This window comes from Cylas formicarius, unplaced genomic scaffold, assembly GCF_029955315.1.
Source record: "Cylas formicarius isolate icCylForm1 unplaced genomic scaffold, icCylForm1.1 PGA_scaffold_5__7_contigs__length_24384050, whole genome shotgun sequence".
Taxonomy (NCBI): Eukaryota; Metazoa; Arthropoda; class Insecta; order Coleoptera; family Brentidae; genus Cylas; species Cylas formicarius.
This window is the reverse complement of record NW_026844341.1, coordinates 15,157,459-15,178,289: the sequence shown is the minus strand read 5'-3', so window position 1 is coordinate 15,178,289 and position 20,831 is coordinate 15,157,459. Positions and strand designations below refer to the sequence as shown.

The 20,831-nt window shown below is 33.0% G+C and overlaps 2 protein-coding genes across 3 annotated transcripts in view; one reads left to right on the top strand and one right to left on the bottom strand.

The window, feature by feature from the left end:
* LOC132702233 (ionotropic receptor 25a) overlaps positions 1-20,831 on the bottom strand; it is a 102,788-nt gene that overhangs the window by 24,648 nt on the left and 57,309 nt on the right. The window lies entirely within an intron of this gene.
* Positions 1-20,831, top strand: part of LOC132702234 (leucine zipper putative tumor suppressor 2 homolog) — a 134,604-nt gene that overhangs the window by 89,905 nt on the left and 23,868 nt on the right. The window contains exon 2 of the mRNA XM_060670749.1: positions 5,082-5,290. Coding sequence (XP_060526732.1) covers positions 5,108-5,290 — 183 coding nt within the window. The 5' untranslated portion in view covers positions 5,082-5,107. The remainder of the gene's footprint in view (positions 1-5,081; positions 5,291-20,831) is intronic.

The following is a 20,831-nucleotide window of genomic DNA, read 5'->3' as shown; positions in this document are numbered from 1 at the left end:
TTAAACGATTTGTCACCGAAATTAACTAATTCACATTTAAATACGTTTTTAAAAACGTACAAAGGTTCTCTGCTAGAAATACAATTTTCCTAAAATGTGTTGATGCCTGAGTGGGGTTTGTTTTTTTTTTCTCTTCCGATTTTAAAGGAATTTTCCATAGTTTCACAAATAGATTAATATATTTTTTTTTGTATATTTTAAGAAATACTGCCCAATTTATTAACTATATTAAGACTTCTATTGGATGAGTTTCGCAGATTATTATTATTATTATTATTATTACTATACACGAATTGAATTCATTTAAAATAAAACTTTTTAATTGAAGAACATTTTACAAATGTGATCCAAGTAATTCAAATAGAGCCAATCTGCTGAAATGATTGTTTAGATAATCTCGTTACATACACTGCAAATTTCATTAATATCCACAAAATACACGGCCCTCCATCAGAAGTTAGTTTAAACTGCTTGGAATTTGCAGTACGTAATATATAATACATTTGAACGGATTAATAATTTCGAGTTGGAGATTAGTACTATACAACGTCATTTATGCAGAAGAACTGGTTTTGTTAGAGTTGCATATAATACCCATGAAAAGTCCTGCTGCTTGGGTGGCTTTGAGTATTGTATCTTCAGTAATATTATTGAAAAACTTTAAAGAGGGAAATTAATACCCAAGTAAATAAATTTTCCGCATATTTTATGAGACTTTGTCATTCACAGCAAGTGTGGAAATTAATATTTTGGTCTTTTCCAGATTTACAGTTATTTGATTTTGGTTTGGTGACAATAAAACAAGTCAATATTAACAAAAGTCTCACCCTAAAATTCTGCAGCATATGCTTCTTTCTAAATCTTGTCTTGTACAGCTCCCCACAAAAGGACGTCGAAAACCGATATTAAATGGTAGTAATGAATCAGGATTCAGTCATGATAAAGCACAATCTTATTTTTCATTAGTATATAAACCTATAATAAAAAAAAAATAGAAATGAGCTATAAAATTTTGAAAAATATTCCAAACATCAACGCATGCATCTAATGGTCTTGTTAATATGGATGTGTGTGGTGTTTATTACCCTGAAATGAGAGCTTTCGATTTAGTTCACTTTACACAACCCATCACATGTTATGAGTTGGACGTAGGTAGGAATCACTGAAGACCAGACTCATCTGAAGGAACCAGAAATATTTTGGTGTGGCATTCCCACTTATCCAGCAATTAACGATGAAGACTCACTGGCGAGTGGATTGGAAAGCTGATGATTAATAATTCTGCCGGTCGTTGCTAATAGCAGTAAAAAAACAGCGATCGGGCAATTATAATCAAGAGAGTTAGTCAAATCATTCGCTATATAAAAAAAGATAGCCGTGGGTTAGAAACGTTAGAGGCTGGACAAATCTGGACGCCCACGCATTGATTGGAGCCACCCCATACCGAGAAAAGTTTTGCCGTGATCGTTGCCAATATTCATTGATGGATAGCTACCACAAGAAGAAGAAGAAGTCTTGAGACGAGAGTCTCGAGGCGCACAGGCTAGTCTAATGCGTTCTTTGCGCGGTGACTTTCCCTTGTCCAAGAATCCAAATACCCAGCTTTACTGAAATATCAGGGCTTTTATTTATAAGGAGAGTACAGAGCCAGTAGAAGTTGTTTGTAAAATTAATTAAATTAAAATGTTTTTTTTTATTTCGTTTGCATTAATTTTCGTTCTGTTTTAATTCCCGAACGGCCAAGGTTACTTAAATTTGCCAAGTTCTACACGAACCAACGCGGCGTGAGCCTAGAATTATGACGTTTCATAAGTTTCGTTTGCAACAATAGAAACCGCTTAATAAGTAAAGTAGGTTAAACCCATCCGGTGAGGTCACGATTTGGAAACGCGCGTTATTAAGATAATCTAGAAACGAATGAACCGCTGAAAGAACGACTTCGTAGAAAACCTGCGACGTTAAAACGCAAACGGTTTCTTTTATGGTTCCCCTTTGTGGCGAAAAGAGTACCGACGAATAATAAATATTCGCATCTAGACCTCACACTTGGTTCGATGTCTGTGTGTATGTGTGTGGCATCGATGGTGATACGATCACTTCTTCGGCCGCTACGATTCGTTAACTGTTCCTATTAAATTAATAAGTTGGTGGAGCGTTGCCGGAAATTATTGTAATGATTTTTAGACCACAAACTCACCCAGACCTCAATAGCTTCAGAGTTTCCAACTTTTTCAGATGAAATACGAGGCTATCCACTTAGATGGCCTATTAGGACGTATGTCCAGAAGGACTCAGTTTGGTATGAACTGCGCAACTTTGGAAAAACAATTTAAACAGCTAGGGATAATATTAAAAATGCAATATTAATATTACTAATGGTTAAAAAAAACACTTAAAAACTAAGATCAAAACTGCAAAACAAAAAAGAACTCTTTAATTAAGTTTAATTAATTAATTAATTAAAATTTCAATAAATTATTTATTTGTTACGTTTGCACTAAAAGACGCGATCTGAAAAGATATTTATAGTTCAATAATATTCAATAAAAAGGTAGATTTTCTATGTTAATGGAAAGGAATGAAACATTTTTATTATAAAGTTAAAAATTTACCTATTTATTTTTATTTTCTTAGCTTATTGCCATGTTTTCTCAGAATCTGAAAAATTTTCGAATTTTTGTCCGTAAAAAAGTGTATAGCTCAAAAAATACTTTTAATTTAATTTATTTTTTTCACGAAAATTAATATTTTTCATTTTGACCCACCCTGTATATTCGATTCCAACTCACTTCAAGGATAGGATGAATGACAGGGGATTTTTTACTAAATCCGAAAAAACTCGGTTTAGTCCATAACAACTCTACATCGGGTGATTGAGTATAAAAGGGAGTATCTACTAATGCATTTATATACATATATTTAAAAATATATAATTCATTTTCTGCATATTTGTTTATTTCAAACTAATTTTAAATTGTTTCTTTTAGTCCCATCTATAGCTTTTGTATTTAACATTTTGCTCTAATAAATTAATAAATAAACGAGATATATTTACTTTGACACACTATTTGGACACCCTGTATATAAGGAGCTCGTTCATCTTTTAAAAACATTTTCAAATATTGAAGGTGTGTCATGTGTTATTTTAAGTAAATGATAAATTAGTTAAATATTTTAAATTAAATAAAATTTTGAAGAACTTTTATTTGACAACTTTGTTTACGAAGAAATTGAGAAACAAGAGAGAAAAATGGTTATTTTATGACAAGTTTGATTGATTGGTAGATTGATATTTTCTTCCAATGTAACACCCTGTAATTTATCATTTTAGTAAGTTCAGTAAAAATTTAGCAAGAAAATAAATGGATTGAATAAAAATTATTAAATACTGTTAAATTAGGAGATAGAGCTTATAATAAAAAATCAATCACCCACATATTTTTGAGTTTGATTCTAAATTTAGGCAGTCTAAAAGTCACATGATAAAATCTGCAAAAATTCATAGTTTCGTAAAAAGTGTGAATCAGCGGACAAGGACAATAAAAAACAGTGAAAGTACAACCGTTGTACAATATGTAGATGCAGATGACAATAATTTTGGTTAAGTGATAACATCAGTAAGATAAGATGAGATAATTTAATATCTCTTCTAGAACTAGCAAATAATAAAAAAGTAATTGAAATAGTATTAAGCTTAAAAAAAAAGGCTGCACCTGGTAGTGATGATGGATTTGGTTAACATAAAAGATTTGATTATGGAATCGCTGGTATCATTAATAAATAAGACACATACTACTGGAATCTTTCCAGAAGAAGTAAAAACAAGTTAAGTATAACCGCATATAAAAAGTTAATTGGCCAATTTCTCTGGTAAGTGTTCCTTCTAAAATAATTGAAAACTTGAAAAAATGACGCAATTTATGGAGAATAATTCAATATCAAATAAATTCCAGTATGATTTCCTACAAAAAAGTAGTACTCTGCACCTTTGACTTTGACTTTTGACACGGTTAGCTTAGATATTATTTTGTGAAAATTACATAATATGACTCATAAGGGAATATTCTATATTATTTAAAATCAGGGGTGTACTCAGTATGTTCGGATAAGTTAGCTTTGAACCGAGACATTAGAAAACAATGGAGTACCACAAAGTTCTGCTCTTGGACCACTACTTTATTCAATTTACATGTTTAGTTTACCTTAAAGCTCAGTTTTATACATTTGTCGATGACGCATTATTAGGATATACAGGAGAAAATTGGAAGAAATTAGGAAAATTAGTATATAAGGACCTACCACATACCCCACAAATTCAAAAATAAGTTCTTAAACAAAAAAAAAACCAAAGCAACATACCTGCGATATCTAATCCCAATCTGGGTAACTTGTGAAAAGACTATTTTCAGTGAGATGCGGATTTTGAAATATTTATATATCTATCTTAGACCTACTGTTGTCCACCTCCCAGGAATAAATTAATTAAAACTAATAGAGGTTTAAATATTCCTGCTCATGTAGCATCCAAATGTTTCAATAATTCGATTGACTACATTAGACTTATCTGAATATTCCGTGAAAGAATAAAATTAATTCAAAACTAACCAAAACAAAAATTAGTAAATGTAGATTTTATTTCTATTCAATAAAGCTGTTTAAAAAAAATTAATCGAAGAAAAATATGATGGAATTTATTAACCATTAATAAGGAAAGTGATTACTTTTTTGTTGCCAATAGGGACTAGAGCTACAGATCTAAATTAAAAGAAAATAACTACAAAACTATTTGTGCTTTGACTATTATTCAACCAACATTCACTGACATGACCGTCAAAATTCAAGCCGTGCGGTAAAATCTCCGGAAACATCCGATTGCTCCGAAACTCTTGCGGAAATATTAATGGAACGAGAAACTGACGTAGAAAAATGACACTTTCCGCCCGCTAGATCGGTGTATAATTAGGTATTTTACAGAAGGAAGTAGAAAAACATAATATTAATAAATATACGGGTGACTAAAGGTTTTTATAAGTGTGGCGCGGAAAGAAGATTACATTTAAATGTGTGGTTTCTTGTTGTAGATTAGTGCAGTGATGTAACATCCATTATGGCCTGCACCACGGACAGTGGAACGGAAACTTTGTTCTCGGACGAGTCTCCGTGCGAGCTCGCGAGATCCCCGAGTATCTGCTCGGGTTATGAGACGACCACCCAAAATGACGACACTTTGTCGATCAACAGTCGCCTGGCACCTCCAAACATTCAACCGTTCAGCGGAGTTCTTGAAAAGGTCGGTATTTTTTAAAGCTTTTATCTGAGAAAACTGATTTATTAATACGTCCTATATGTAGGGTATTTCACTGTTGATGGCACCTTAGAGGGTTCCGGGATACGGTACATTGGATTGTTCTGAAAATTTATTTAATTCCATAAGCGGCGACGCTCTATCGATCTAACATATTTTTAACGCTGCGGCGTTGCCGTTACTACGAAAAAGTAACAGGAACATTGAAAGTTTAAATTGACCACCTTGTATATTATTGCATTTTCCGACCCGATAACATTTTAATGAACCAAATTCTGAGTTATACCACGTGAACAAGAGAAAATTTGCCAGAACTAAGACAACCTGTAAAAACCGTTTTACGAAAAACATTTTAAAAACTATTTTCACTAACATAATATTAGGCTCTTAAAATGAAAATCTATATCCATCAATCTACGATGGATCTATTAATTTAAAGCATCCTACAGTCCATTGACGTAACTCTTTCTTGCTCTGCACCCATAAGTAATAATCTAAAAGCTTGAGATTGGGCGATCTTGCTGGCCAATTCCATGGCCACAAACGTTTAATCCAATGGTCATTAAATAATTCTTGTGTTAGTTCTTCAGGGCAGTGAGCTGGTGGCCCATCTAATTGGTATCAAAAGGCCCAAAAGTTCCTGAAGGCTAAGATTCTCGAGAAAATCATTTACTTAATATTTGAAAGTTCATTGGATTTGAAAAGCTACTTTATTATCAACTAAACGATTCGAAAGGGAATTTAATTTACTCTTGGAATATGTGATTTTATAGAGAGTGTTCCTTTTAATAAAATGCTTTCCACCATTTTTCTATCTTTAAGCAAATCATTAGTTGTGACCAATTCTGTACAATTTCGATATTAAAAAATTCTCTTCGATATCTTCCTTAGCTGCGTCCAAAATTTGATATAGGAACATATTATTCAAAAATAATCGTAATATAAATGTATTGGTGGAATAATATACTATTTCGAAGTTCGCAGTTAGAAATATGTTATGATATGTAGGAGTCAATAATGGTTAATTTTGAAAATTAGTTTTATATTATACAGGTCGTCGCAAAATGGTTAAATGCATCATCTTTACTTTCTAAATTCTAAGATTATTTTGATATGGTCAAAGTATAGCCTATTTCTAAGGACCCCTATACTTCAGAAATATTTAAGTTGTGTAAGCGACATCTACGATACAGTGGTGACGATAAACTAACTCAATAAGAAATGTAATGGCTAAAGCATCATTCATAAAAATGGAACGCAATATTTGTTAAGCATGCAGCAAATGCTTATCAAGTGGTAGTAGGATGTCATATACCTAAAATATTCCTGCATTTTGCAGAAAAACCTAAATTAGGGTTTGTTGCAAGACTTGGTATTCAGAAATGTCTTGTAATTTCTTTGTGCTGTCAGTTTTGTCTCATTTTGCTAGAGTGCTATAATTTGGTAATTGTTAAAATTATTGTTTATATTTGGAGAATATCGACATTTTTTTTTCTTTATTTTTATTTTAAGATCAGTTTTGGTTGGTTGTTGTTATATCGTGAATAATAAACCGTTTCTTAAGTATCTGCAAATTTGTAAAATTTGTAAATATTTTGCAACCCGTTTGTTTTTAAGCATGCCATAGCTTAACCCTAATATTGGAATTTAGACGTATGTCATAAGGTATGAAAAATAAAATACCAGAGAAAGCGACGAATAGTAGCTCTATACTTTATTATTATAAATTATATAAATTTCTTGTATTGAAAAAATTAAACAACTATTACTTTCCAATCAGTTAAAAAATTAAAGTGGCAATCTTACGAATTTGACTTTGTTCTTTAGGTTTAAAATTAGAAAAGTTGAAATTTATTTTTATTTCTATTTACTTGCGTTTTTTCATTGTTTTTTTTTTTACTTGAAAGTTAATTTTTGGGACTTAAGGACTTAACTATTTATGGTACTAATTTTAAGTAGATTACCTGCTATTTTTAAATATCATATTTATCTAGCTTTTGTTAACGTCAAAAACTATATCTTCTATTTGAGGAATTAGTTTCAAAAATATGGTGTTCAATTTAAACAAGTCAGTTTATAGCCACAAATTCGTCTTAAATTAGAACAAATTTTTGGACAACCGGTATATAGAGCTATTTTTTTTATAATTGGATTATAAAATATGTTACAGGAAGTCTCGCTTTAAAAAACCTTGAGGTTTAAGTGGCCAAAACCTGAAACATTAATTTTGACCGGAGAATTCAAAAATATATAAATAAATATATGACAAACTCTGTATTGTCTAGCAGTAATAGTGTGTTAATATTAACGTTAAATTTAGGTTTTGGGAATTATGATTATTTTTGTGAAACACCTTGTATAAAATAAAGAAACTCTTAGTCAATAAAAATCGAAAGTGCGCTCTTAAAAAGTTGTAGCGACGATATTCTACCTGCAGAATCAGATTCGCAGGATATTAACGCCCTCGCGATATCGTTATTCGACTGCCGACGCTACCGAGCTCGTTACCGAACAATAAAATTCCAATTTTTTCATTTGCATACAATGGCGGCACCCGCCGCTATTCGCCAAAAGTTTCGTTTTTCTTTGGGGCTGCAGGATTAGCGATCGAGCGCGTCCAGGCCGAAATAATTATGAGCTCCGCGACGTGACCTTCATAGACACGCGTTGCTGCTGTCCGGGAGACGAGTCAAACAGTAAGCTTTTTCTATTTTTATGTTTTTTGAATAATTCAATTACGAAGTCATTAGATTAATCTGTTCAGACCGTCCTGCAGCAGCTGCGGATCGCACAAGTTGTTGATTATTGTAAAGCAGAAATGTGCAACCTTTGACAAATACGTTCGCGGACCACTTTTAAAATTAGTGTCTTATAGTAGTGTTTATAATTAACGATAATAATAGGACACTGTAATGACACTTGAGTTTGGATTTTGTAAATTATCTCAGTCAGTCTATATTGTACGATATTTTCGTTTATTAACTTTCATTATTGAATAGAACTTTATTTGGAAGGGTATTGGAGTATGTTGCACATAACTTTTTGTGGGAATAGCAAATAAATTGATATAGTCTTCTATAGTTTTGAAATCATTAAATCTCTTCGAAAATTGTTCCGACGTATATTGAGCATAAGCAATATTTTCTTTTTACAAAACTTCTGCGTCGGTTTTTGGCGAGTCGAACTTGCTGACGTTTCGGCAATCATCCTGTTGGCTTCTTCAGAGCTTGACTGTAATTGAAACCGATGCAGTAGGAATCCAGAAGTTTTGTAAAAAGTATTACAGTAGCCTGTGGAAGTTTCTTTGAAAAAAATAGCAATATTTTCACAACCAGAGAGTGTGGTGAAATGATAACTGTTACCAGACAGCATCTGCGTCTCCCACGGGCGGTTTTTGTTCTGAAACGCTTTCAAATAACTGTACAAATCATTTACTTGTTCTTGTTTTTGAAGTTTCAACTTTAAATCATTTAAATTATCTGTAAAGTCGACCAGAAATGCTAAATGCTTGGATCACTCTATCTCATTTCTCCACTTTGTTTAGCCATCTGACTTCACAATAACATATTACGTCGTCATATCCGGCTGATATTTCATTAAAAAACGTATTGAACTGACGATGGTTAAGGCCTCGATATCAAATAAAATTAATGGTTAATGGATTGTCACATCACCATGCGGCCCTCAAAACCATTAGTGTCAATTCTCTTGTTTACAGAGTTGCAAAACTATCTCACCATTTACCACCAAAAGCATAAAATGAACTCATCAGCAGTTACCGAACACAATCACTTGATGCCTTTCCTGATTGGATTTGTTTTGTTGCTTGGATAACTTTCACCTGAGATCTGACTGTCTTCTAGTCCATCGCCTTTTCGTTTGTATAATTGCAAGATGTAGTTCTCCCAGTGGCTGAATATCTCGATTATGTGTGTGGTTACTTTATTGCTCAAAGATGTACAGGCTTCGTGGGTTCCGCAGTTTTTTCAGGATTTTTCTACTTTTATCTTAGTCGTTGTTTCTTGCAGACCTTAGCAGGTAAATCTACCGAGTGCTATAGAAATGCGAATACCAAGTACTCCTTTGACTATATTTATGTTTTGTCGGCCGATGGTGTAATAACTGACGATATTTTTCTCTGCGTACAAATAAACGGACACCTTTTAACAGTTTTTGTTCTTGCTTTTATGAATTTGGGGCATTTGAGGTATTGAAAACATCATGTAACAAGTATCCAGTCAATTAAGTCAAAATTTTGGAAAAGTCCTTTCAATAAATTTGTTTGGAAGTGTCAAACTTTTATTCATATTGCAACTAATACTCGTTGTTGCACGGTATAAAGCAATGGATTGATGGGTAGGATCAAGGTTCATCGTAAACGCCACACACCATTGCTTCTTAAAATATTTCTACGCAGAACACTGGTAAATACGAGCTGGCGTCATAAACAGCCGTACAACGCAGATCGCGCGTCACTCGACTTTGAGATTATTCGTCACACCCTGTGTGTACGGAGCCGATTGGGCAAACTGCCAGGAAAAAAAGAGACGAAAAAGAACCGCACCGCGAAATAGGCAGATAAACAGTTGACCAAACATAAATAAAAGAAACCGCGACAACGGCAGAGATAAATTCGCCGCCCGATGTAAATAAGAATAAACGCGGGCGGCGGCGGGGCGCGGTGGGGCGGGAGGAGGGCGCAAACGTCGATCGCGGTGTTGCCAAGGCATTCCGGATTCAAAAAATCGTTCCATGGAATACGTGCAGACGAAAATGGGTTTGCCATTTTACAAAAATCATAAAAACTTGAATCAAAAGTCGAATCGTATTAAAGCACGCGAAAAACATAATTAATATATTATTTAAACCTCACTGAAATATAAATAGGGTCAATATTCAGAGACATCAACATGCGATAGGCATACGAACCTTAATTAGTTTATTTGTTATATTAAATTTTTCCAATACCACTTATTCTACTTCCAAGATAATAAGAAAGTTACTGGATTCTATAGCATTCGAGAAAGTTTGCAATTTATGCTTGCAAAATAGATGCCGACATATCTTTTAAATGTTTATTGGAAAATGTAGGTAGAGACTGCTAAATACCAGGAAAGTTTTTTGGAATTCCGAGGCATGAATGCTCGCAAACGTCAAATATCAAAGAGTTTGTTGATCTCAGAATTGAGCTCTATATGCGTATGTTTTAACTGTGATTTTTTTATGTCTTTTATTATTTATTAAAATTTTTGATTAGTTGATAATCGAAGAATGACATTTTTATATTAATTAGATATATTCTATTATATTTTAATTAATTATTAATATAATTTGTTATACAGAAAGAACCTACAACATATCGTCAAACATCAAACCGGAACCTATTCATTATTTTTTTTCAAATCTAATATGATTTTATGCAGCTTCCATTCCAAAATTGCGTGCATCAAAAAACTTCGTGCTTGTTGCTCATAGAAAAGGATGTATATTTCCTATGGGAAGGCGTCATGCATTTATTCGCACTTTATCAAGCCTTGGCGCTCACTTTTGATAGATGCTAGATAATAGTTGACTCTCGACCTACTTCTGGATTCGCTTAGGACTCCTTTTCAAAGTGTTCCATGTCGGCTACACCTGGGCTCCTGATTTTAAGTTCTCCATTAACTCCTGAGGTGTTATTAAAGTGTAAAGCCATCGAGAGCTCTTTTCCGTTATGGAACATTAAAACTGTAGCATGTGATGCGGGAGACACCAACGGTCGATCAGCAAACGAACCCTAACGGAAATTTTTCGAATCATCGACAAGCGAATTTCGGCAAGTGCGTAAATCTGGCAACGCGGCAAGGTTCGCATCGGGCTCGCTGAATCGCAGCGGTATCGTTTCGTTTTTGTTTTGGTGTGTCCGTTTGGTGGAAGAAACGAAGTTATGTTCGCGTTCCCACGATCGGCGACCGTTTCGCCCGCGGCCTACTACGACTAAGAGAGCACGAGCCTAACGAATCGACAGCTAAGTCGATGCCGATCGCTGCCCAGACTCCATTCCGTACGACGAATTCATAAAAAAAATGTCGGTTCCCGGCTCATAAATTTGACGAACAGTTTGAGCATGAATGCTGCTGAGTTATATTTAATATTTGTGTAGCTCTTTCAGTAGCCTCGGTATTTATTTATTTACTTATCTAGATAACCCACAATTTACCAAAGGAATCAACATCCTCAGAAGAGTGCGCGGGAATCATCAGAAATCACAAAATATACAAGGCGGAAGTGATATGTATTTATTTAGACAGTAGGATAGCAGTAAAGAAGAAAGAAGGAGACATGTTATAAATTTAGTTTAAAAAAAATAAAATAGTTATAAAAGATAAGGGACGCGTATAGCAAGAAACTCTGGGTTGTTGAGTTAAATATAAACAATAAGCTTTGACATAGATTGAATGTTTAAATTATGATAACCTAATTCCATTTTATAATTACCGCAAATATTCGAATAATGTTCTGAGCATATGATTTATTAAGAGTCAAAACTTTCGCATCAACAAAAAAGAGATTTTATGTTTTCGGAGGAGCATAGCACTATGGGCATCGCAGGAGGTTTGTGATGCTGTGACTCAACAATTATAAGACAATAATTAAACAATTCCTTTGCACCTACTGCCCAATATGATAATAATTTCATCAATTTGGTAACTAAAGCAAACCAAATAGAGATATTGATTTTAAGTATTTTTAAAATGTACGGACCTGCAAGATGCAGCAGACATTTGTAAGTTTTTTTGCAAAGTAGCGCGAATACATGAATTGAGTGTCATGTGACGTTAATGGTAGAAAATATGCTATCACTCTCAAACCGCAGTGGCTAAACTTGTTTTCAAAATATTATATTTTTAAATCAGTTTCAATTGTTTGAGGTTTAACGGAACTGAATATTTATTTATCCGAAAATAATAAATAAACTCACTTATTAAATAAAAACTACTATTCACAATACTCACTAATGATAAATATCATCTATATCATTTATACTATTAAATAAATAGCTACTATTCATAATTAAACGATTTTCACTATGCGCTAATAATAAATTTAAATTATTTTTATCAATTGATTAATTATATTTCGGAGTACTACACAAACCGTTTTGAAAAATTTTACAAAATAATAACATATTGATGTTGTGTACCGAGACTTTGCGCTTTTAACTGACCTGGGTCACTGTGTGATAAAAAAATTCCCATCTTTTAAATATCTCGCACAACCTCAGCGGTAAAAATGCTCTAGAATTTTTAATTAAGTAGGCGAACAGTGATTTCTCAGCTTAATTCTCTATTGTGGAGTAAAGAAATTACAAAAAATGACAAAAAATAATATGCTACACCCTCGTAGAAACCATAACTAATGAAACAGTAAAACAAGCTGTGGGAGTGGGTTGCTGCGGAGGGTAGGGAGCGTAGAATACCGCCAATACCCTGAAGAGATCATATGCATGGACCAAAGGGACTTTCAGGTATAATAAAATAATTGCTTTAATTAATAAACGAAAACAAATATGTATTTCAGGTAAATTAAATCACAGTCAACTGTATTAAGAGTTATTATTGCAATGAAATTGTATTTTAGAAGAACGCTTGCACAAAATTTAATTATTAAATATGCCATTGTTATTATTATTATTACAATTAAATATTTTAGTAGCGTTCTTCTCAAACAAAATTTCATTTCATTAATAAATTGAGTAAAACTCTCAATACAGTAATTTAATTTACCTTAAATAAATAAATAATTAATAAATTAAATTGATAATATGGAAACTTGCATATGACCGACCGCATAGCCATCGGGAGTTGGCTGGTTTCCTTCGGATTAGCCGTTATTGCCCCTTCCCTTTCAGCACAGGAACATCTCTATTGGAACAAACGTTATGCGCGGGGTCGATCGCGATCCCTAGCTACACTCTCGGTCGCAACAATAAAACCTAATGGATTTCTAACATGATTACGTTTATTCTTGGCCGGCGATCACCTTCATTTCACTATTATAATGATCTTGTCAGTAGTACGTCACGCAGTTGCGTTTGAATGCGTCAGAACGTAGAAACGAGCGATAGTGTTGAACTATTATCTTTACATTGTAACATTTATAGATCACTTTCGGATGAAAATAGTAAAACTTGGGGATTTTGGGAAAAAGTGGCAACGCTGCATTTAAAATGAGAACCGTCAAAAGTTTGGAGTTTTGGAATAAAAGCTGTCGTGGGCTCAGTGTGCTATATTTTAAAAGATATAAGGTGAAAGTTTAGCTTCTCGATATATAGGATGTCAAAGAAATAAAATTAAATCAAAAATAGAAAAGTTGTTAGTTAAATTTGGTGGCAAATGAGTCTTTCAAGAGATGCAGTGTCCTAAAGTAAAACTTCATGAAAAAAATGAATGAAAAAAACAATTACTGAAACTTTTTACAAAACTTCTGGATTCCTCCTTCGTCGGTTTCTGCTGAGTCGAAATTGCTGACGTTTCGCCAATCATCATTTTGGCTTCTTCAGAGCCTGACTGAAACTGATTTTATTGATTTTCGCACAAAGATAACATTGACGTGAATGACTCGTTCCTAGTGAGAAATGTCCCAGGGTAAAACATCATAAAAAAATAATGAAAAGATTAGGATCAGGCTAATACCGATTTCGCATTTTGCACTGTGTAAAAATTATTGTAATTCTTTGAAAATGTAGTTTTATTTTTAAATCGCTGTACATTTTTGTAGATTAACATATGACACGAAATTTATTAAACAATGGCGGATCAGTTATAGAACAAAGTGAATCTGTAGAATGCAAAGAAAGAAAACTATTTTCCTTTTCTATCAGTCAAATATTTATTCAATAATTTCTACTCCTTTTCAATCACTGATGTGATTGCATATTTTTAAAATAAAGTTATGGTGAGATAAAATCTTACATTTCTCAAATCTTTTTTAAATATTGCAATGTTCTGTGCTAAAACTCGACCAGTTCCTTACAAGAATTGTACTCAAAGATGGCGTAGTTTCGCTCTCTAACTACGCCACTGGTTATTCTTTTCCTTTGATTTTTTATCAAATAGTATTACGTTCAAGTGGTTGAATTTTGGTTTAATTTTGACTCCCTGTATATTGATTTGCTAAGTTGAATAGAATCATATCTCAATAGCAGGCAACTCTATGTTGAATGCAGCTGATATAAGCCTAAAAATTTTGATGCTACGCGAGAAGTACCTCAAGGATCGAATTTGGGTCCCTTACTTTTGTTGATTTTTATCAACGACTTATCTATTACACTAAACTTACCTCATTTTAAAGATATTTTTGGTCATCGCTAAACAGAATGATTGCAAGGAAGTGCAGAACGCTTTACTCACGCTAAATCAGTAATGTGAACCCTCTGAATCTTATCGTTGCCAAATGAAAATTTCTGTCTTTTTATCGAGATAACAGTCTATGCCAGGGGTAGGCCCTCGCTGGACTAATTTTAGGATTGTGCATAGATTAGCAGTTTGCTAACCTTGAGCGTATCTAATAACACACACGTATTTTTTGTTAGTGTGTGATCGTATTTCGAATAGACCACGCGTAGACCGTGCATTTAAAACTACTAAGTAATCCGAAATAATTCTTTTCTTTTCAAAACCCTTCATGGATATTATTTTGACGATGAATGGGAATATCTATATTGTTTCGTTGATTGCAAAGGGAAGTGTAGTTGTTTGTTTTGCAATAGTAGTGGTGCGATTTCTAAGAAAAGTAATATTGAACGACATTGAGGACCGTTCATACCATTTTTGATAGTGACTATCCAATGTGAACTCTAAAATTAGAAGCAAAAAAAAATATTTCTTTAAAATCTTTAATAACTAACCAGCAAAGTTTTTTTTACTAAACCTTTGCAACAAACTTAACACAGCAACGCCCGCGTCATATAAAATATGGCGTTTGCTAGCTAAGAATAGAAAACCATTTACAGATGGAGAATTAGTGAAAGATGTCAGGTTGAAAGCTTATGATTCAGTTTTTGAAGAATGTAAAAATAAAAAGGAAATAGTTTCAGCCATAAACACGTTGTGATTACCAGCACGAACTGTTTCTAGAAGAATTGAAGTAATTGCGGAGAATTTGGAGGCAGAATTAGCAAATGATATGGAATATTGTATCTTCCTTTCGCTGCAGATGGATGAATCGACAGACGTAACAAATATATCGCAATTAGCAATTTGCATGAAGATCGTATTTTCTGATTTTACAACAGAAGAAGAATGCCCTAAAGTTCTGCAATTAAAGGGAAGCACCAAAGCAGAAGATATCTTTTCTACTTTTAAAAAGTATATAAAATAAGAAAAAAGGATTTTATGCCTTATGTAGACAGAGTTCCTTATTCCCGAAATTTATTTCTTATCAATGCCTCATACATTAGGAAATGTTATGCGTAAAAACAATTGGTTTTCAACTCGTATTTACGATAGTAACAAAAATTTTTAATTCCATAAGATCGGGGGCCATGCAACACAGATTGTTTAAATTACTTTTAGAAGATGAGGACGTTCAAATCTTCTTGTACATACTGAAGTGAGGTGGCTAAGCAAAGGGAAAATACTTAAGCGGTTTATCATGCTTTTGCCACAAATAAAGAAATTTATTCCATCTAGAGGCGAATTTTACCAGCAATTAGAAAATAAGAATTGTCTAATCGACCTCGGATTTCTGGCAGATTAAACGGCAAAGTTGAATGAATTAAATTTAAAAATACGAGGGAAACCTTAAATGGGTAAATACATTCAAGTGGCAGTTAGTGTTGTTGAAATCCCATTTATTGAAAAAATCATTATCGCATTTCCCAAATATAAAATATACTGGTGATAGTTTAAATTTGAATAATGAAAATTTAACTGCACAGAAATTATAGATAAGCTAAGAGAAGAGTTTTTCTTTCTAAATTTGAAGATTTTGCAGCATTAGAACCCGTTCTAAGATTTTTCATAAATCCATTTCATGTTACTGAAGATGATGTCCTTGAAATAGTTTCAGTGTATTTCGAGTTTGATAATATCAAAGATATTAGAAAAAGTAAACTTGCAAAGTGACATTTTAAAAGCGCATAGTAATGATAAAATATTTTGGAACTTCGTCGTTGAAAATAATTATCCTATTTTAAGGAAATGTGTGCTAAAAATTTGTTCATATTGTGCAACAATATACGATTGCGGGTCTTTGTTCTCAAATATATTTGATATCAAAATACCGAACAAAATAAAGTTATAAAAAAAATCTGTTTTTTTAGTGTCTATTTATGCCTGTTGATTATCTGTAAAATATGCGCCCTCGGTAATTTTCAAATTTAGTATTGCGTCCTTAAGGACAAACAGGTTTCCGATCCCTGGTCTATGCTATACATTTAGCGGTGCGCCCTTGGAAAATTGTGACTCGTTTAGAGATCTGGGTGTTGCGTTTGACAGTATCTTTAATTCTATGGAGCACATATTAAGGGATCCAAGTTACTGTGTTGCTTTATTAAATAAAAATAACAAAGTTCGCATTTAATGGTCGACTCGATATCTTCGATAACTTTGTTTTCGAGAATAGAATATATTGAAAGTTTGCATTTGATTTCTGTAATTTAATTATTGAACATATAAGTTTACATTGTTCAAATTCCCATATAGTTTCCAATTTTCCATATTTAATTCCTGATGTAGGACATCGGCAGATGTAAGATAATCAAAGATATTTCAAATAAAAAAAAATGCATCATTTGTATCTCATTGGAAATGGTCTTTGCCTAAGTTCACCAGATTGGGATTAAATATCTCAAGTGCAACAAGAAAAGAGTATATACCGCTTTCTTTTTTCTATGAGAAATATATCTAAATTGGTATTGAGATTTAAGACTAGCAAGCAAAGCTAAGCGCGTAAATGGAATCAAATAGTAGTCTAAGGACACCATAATTATTTTCCAATATCTCGCTACAAAGCTCTTCCTTTAAAGACCATAATTTCCGCAAAATAATTTTTAAGCCAAACTTGTCAAATCGATCGATTGAAACGGAACTACCATTTTAGCCTCATAATTTACGAGTCAAAGGTAGCAGACAGATTACTACCTTCTTATAGAAAACTTGATAGTGAATTATACTATAGAGGTCGCGTCATTCTGTTTTTAATAATCTTTTCCATTTTTTAGGAAGAAAAATATCCATAGAAATTGGTATGAACTTTGTGCTCTGGTTAGTTAGGAAGGGGCATACTCTCTTGGAAAGGTTCCAATGGTGAATTGTCTTATTTATTAATGAGATAAGCGGTTCTCTTATTAAGTCTTTAACGTCAATCAAATCCATATAAATACTTCATCACTTCCAGGTGTAGATATTTTTTAAACTTAACATCATTTCAATTACTTATTTCTTATTTATCAATTCAGATATTATATTGTCAGATCCGATCCCACTGAGGCTATTACTTATACCGAAATTATTTACATCTGCATTTACATTTTTTACAATTGATTCCTCATCATTCACAATATATTTCGCATCATAAACAGTTTTACACGCGATGTTAGTTGTTTCAACTTGTTTCCCTAAAAATGATTTACGAACTTCGATTGTTTTCTAGTGTTGTTACCCTCCCATCCTCACTTTTTACAAAATTGTAAAGTTTTTGCAGTTTTTATCAGGTTATTGACTCGATTTTTATATTGCCTGAATTCAGAATCCATCAATTATGTCATTTCCTGGCGTAATTTTTAACATTTTATTATTTGTACATTCATCCCTTTTATTTCCTAGGACTATAAGTTGTTGAAAGGATTTTACCTCTATTACTTTCTGATTAATTTGGTGAAAAAATTGTTATTAATTCATATTCAGTTTAAAGGATAGTTTTGGTTTATACATCATATAAGTCAATTGTTTGATAGTGAATGTGAGAATGAATCAAGTTAAAATCTATATAATTTAAAACGTAATCAATTATTTCCAATTAAATTTATCAAATCTTAACCTTGACCATATTGCTGACTCTTGTGATATTAACTTTGACTCAATGTACAATGTTGTCATTTTTATCTTTTTTTATTATTATTATGAACAGTTTTCTTTTTTTTGCACATATTTGTTGTAATTGATGTGTTGCTATTTAATATCATAGTTGTTTTGTTTAAGGTATTTTCTGTTAAAAATAATGCAATGTTATTATTATTATTGTTATATTATTATTTTTAATTTTATTATTACCATTATTATTATTATTATTATTATCCACAAATGTCTTGATCGGTGCAATGGAGAATCCAGTTTGTTCATTAAAAGCTGTCCAGAAGAGCCATCAGTATCACATTACCAAACTTGACCCTCAAACGTCCGAGGATGATCTCAGTGTCTATTTGAATCAACTATCTACCAATGCGTCGGTGTTCAAACTACAATCAAGATTTCCAACACAGTATTCTTCTTTTAAAGTCACCATCCCGGAGGTAGATTCGAGTAAGATTCTTGATCCGAATCTTTGGCCTGTGGGAGTGAAGATAAACAGATTTTTTCCATCTAAGAAGTTTGGGTCCGGAGCAAGTGAGGTTTGTGCCACCCAAGGGAATGAACAGTGTTAAGGCTTGGGGAAAAGTGCAGGAAATCCATTCTTTGTCAACTAATAATTTCTACAATATTTTACATATAAATATTCAAGCGCTACATAATAAAATTGATGAAGTTTCACTGTTTGCAAGATTAAATAATATTGATATTTTGTGCCTCTCTGAGCATTGGCTGGATGGCGGTGGGCTTGAGTCGGTTAAAATGAACGATTTTACTTTAATTTCGTCATTTTGTAGACCAAAACTTAAACATGGTGGCGTTGCTATTTTTTCAAGACCGCATATCAAATACAAATATCTAGATGTCGGCGGATTTGCTATTCAAACTCATGCAGAATTTTGTGCAGCGGAAATTATTGATAATAAGACTGTTTTACTTGCTCTTTACAGATCTTCTACTTCAGGCAATGTATCCATTTTTATTGATCATTTGAACAGAATGATAAGTTTTCTTCATAAACGTTATGACAACTTAATTATTGTTGGCGATTTTAACGTAGACTTAACACAAAAAACCTCACAATCAGAGGAGTTAAAAAATATATTCATTTCGTTTGGCTTAGAGTTCTTTGTAAAAGAACCTACCAGGAAGTCTAAATCAGTAGATTCCTGTTTGGACAATGTAATTTCCAATTTTCCTAGTGACCGGTTAAGTGTCCTAGTCTGTGACCCCGTTTTGTCAGATCATTTGGGACAATTAATAAAAGTTAATTCGTCGGTGCTTTGTCGTAATCATGATAAAATTAAAAGAAGGTTAATAAATAATAAACGTATAACTGCGTTCGGCAACAGTCTGGAGCACATTGAGTGGTCCAAACTTGTCAGTAACGAACAAAGTGGCGTTGAGTTTTGTTCTATGTTTATTGAACAACTTAGGGGAGCTGTCGACAGTTTCTTTCCCATTGTTAACTCTACCATCCATTGCTCGCCAATTAAATGGTTCAATGAAAACCTTAAACAAATGCGCCAGCATCTTTTATGCCTTAAAAAAAAATACCATAGTTCAAAAAGTAACCAAGACTTTCATGCTTACAAGCGGTTCCACAAAGAATATCGTCACACTATAAAGGTGGAGAAAAAGAAGACTTATGATGACATAATTCAACATAGTTCAAATGATAAATCTAAAACGACATGGAATATTGTTAATTCGGAGAGACGGTCTAAGCACAGTAACTCTATTCAATCATCTATTACTCCGTTGGAGTTCAACAGATTTTTTGCTTCTGTGTCAGCGGAGATAACGAAAACCATCACACCTTCAGTAGTAGATGCTATGACCTACATCTCCAGATCATCTAGACCCAATTTCTCGTTTTTTATGTCGGCAGTTGTGGAGAGTGATGTTAGGGAAGCGATTTTAAAACTAAAAAACTCTCGTTGTCTTGACTATTATGGTCTAAATGCCAATATTATTAAGCAATCAATATCTTCACTTCTGAAACCTATTACGTTACTAATAAACAATAGCATTGAAGAGGGATGTTTTCCGGATGAATTAAAAGTGACAAAAATTCTTCCACTCCATAAAAAAGGGGATACTAATATCTTAGATAATTTTAGACCAATAGCAATCGTTCCTATCATTGGAAAAATTTTTGAGTCGATAATAAAAGATAAACTTATTGCTTACTTTGAGGGAAGGAAATTGTTAACAGATTCCCAATTTGGTTTTCGGTCAGGTAGGTCCACCATCCGTGCCTTATACACAGTGATTGAGCATGTGATTGATGGGTTTGAGGAGGGCCTGTCGACTTCGGTAACGATGTGCGACCTCACCAAGGCATTCGACTGCGTGGATACTAATATACTTCTGTCTAAACTTGAGTACTACGGAATTCGTGAAAATACCTTAGCCCTTTTAAAATCTTATTTGACCGGAAGAAAGCAATATGTTGTCTGGAATAATCGGGA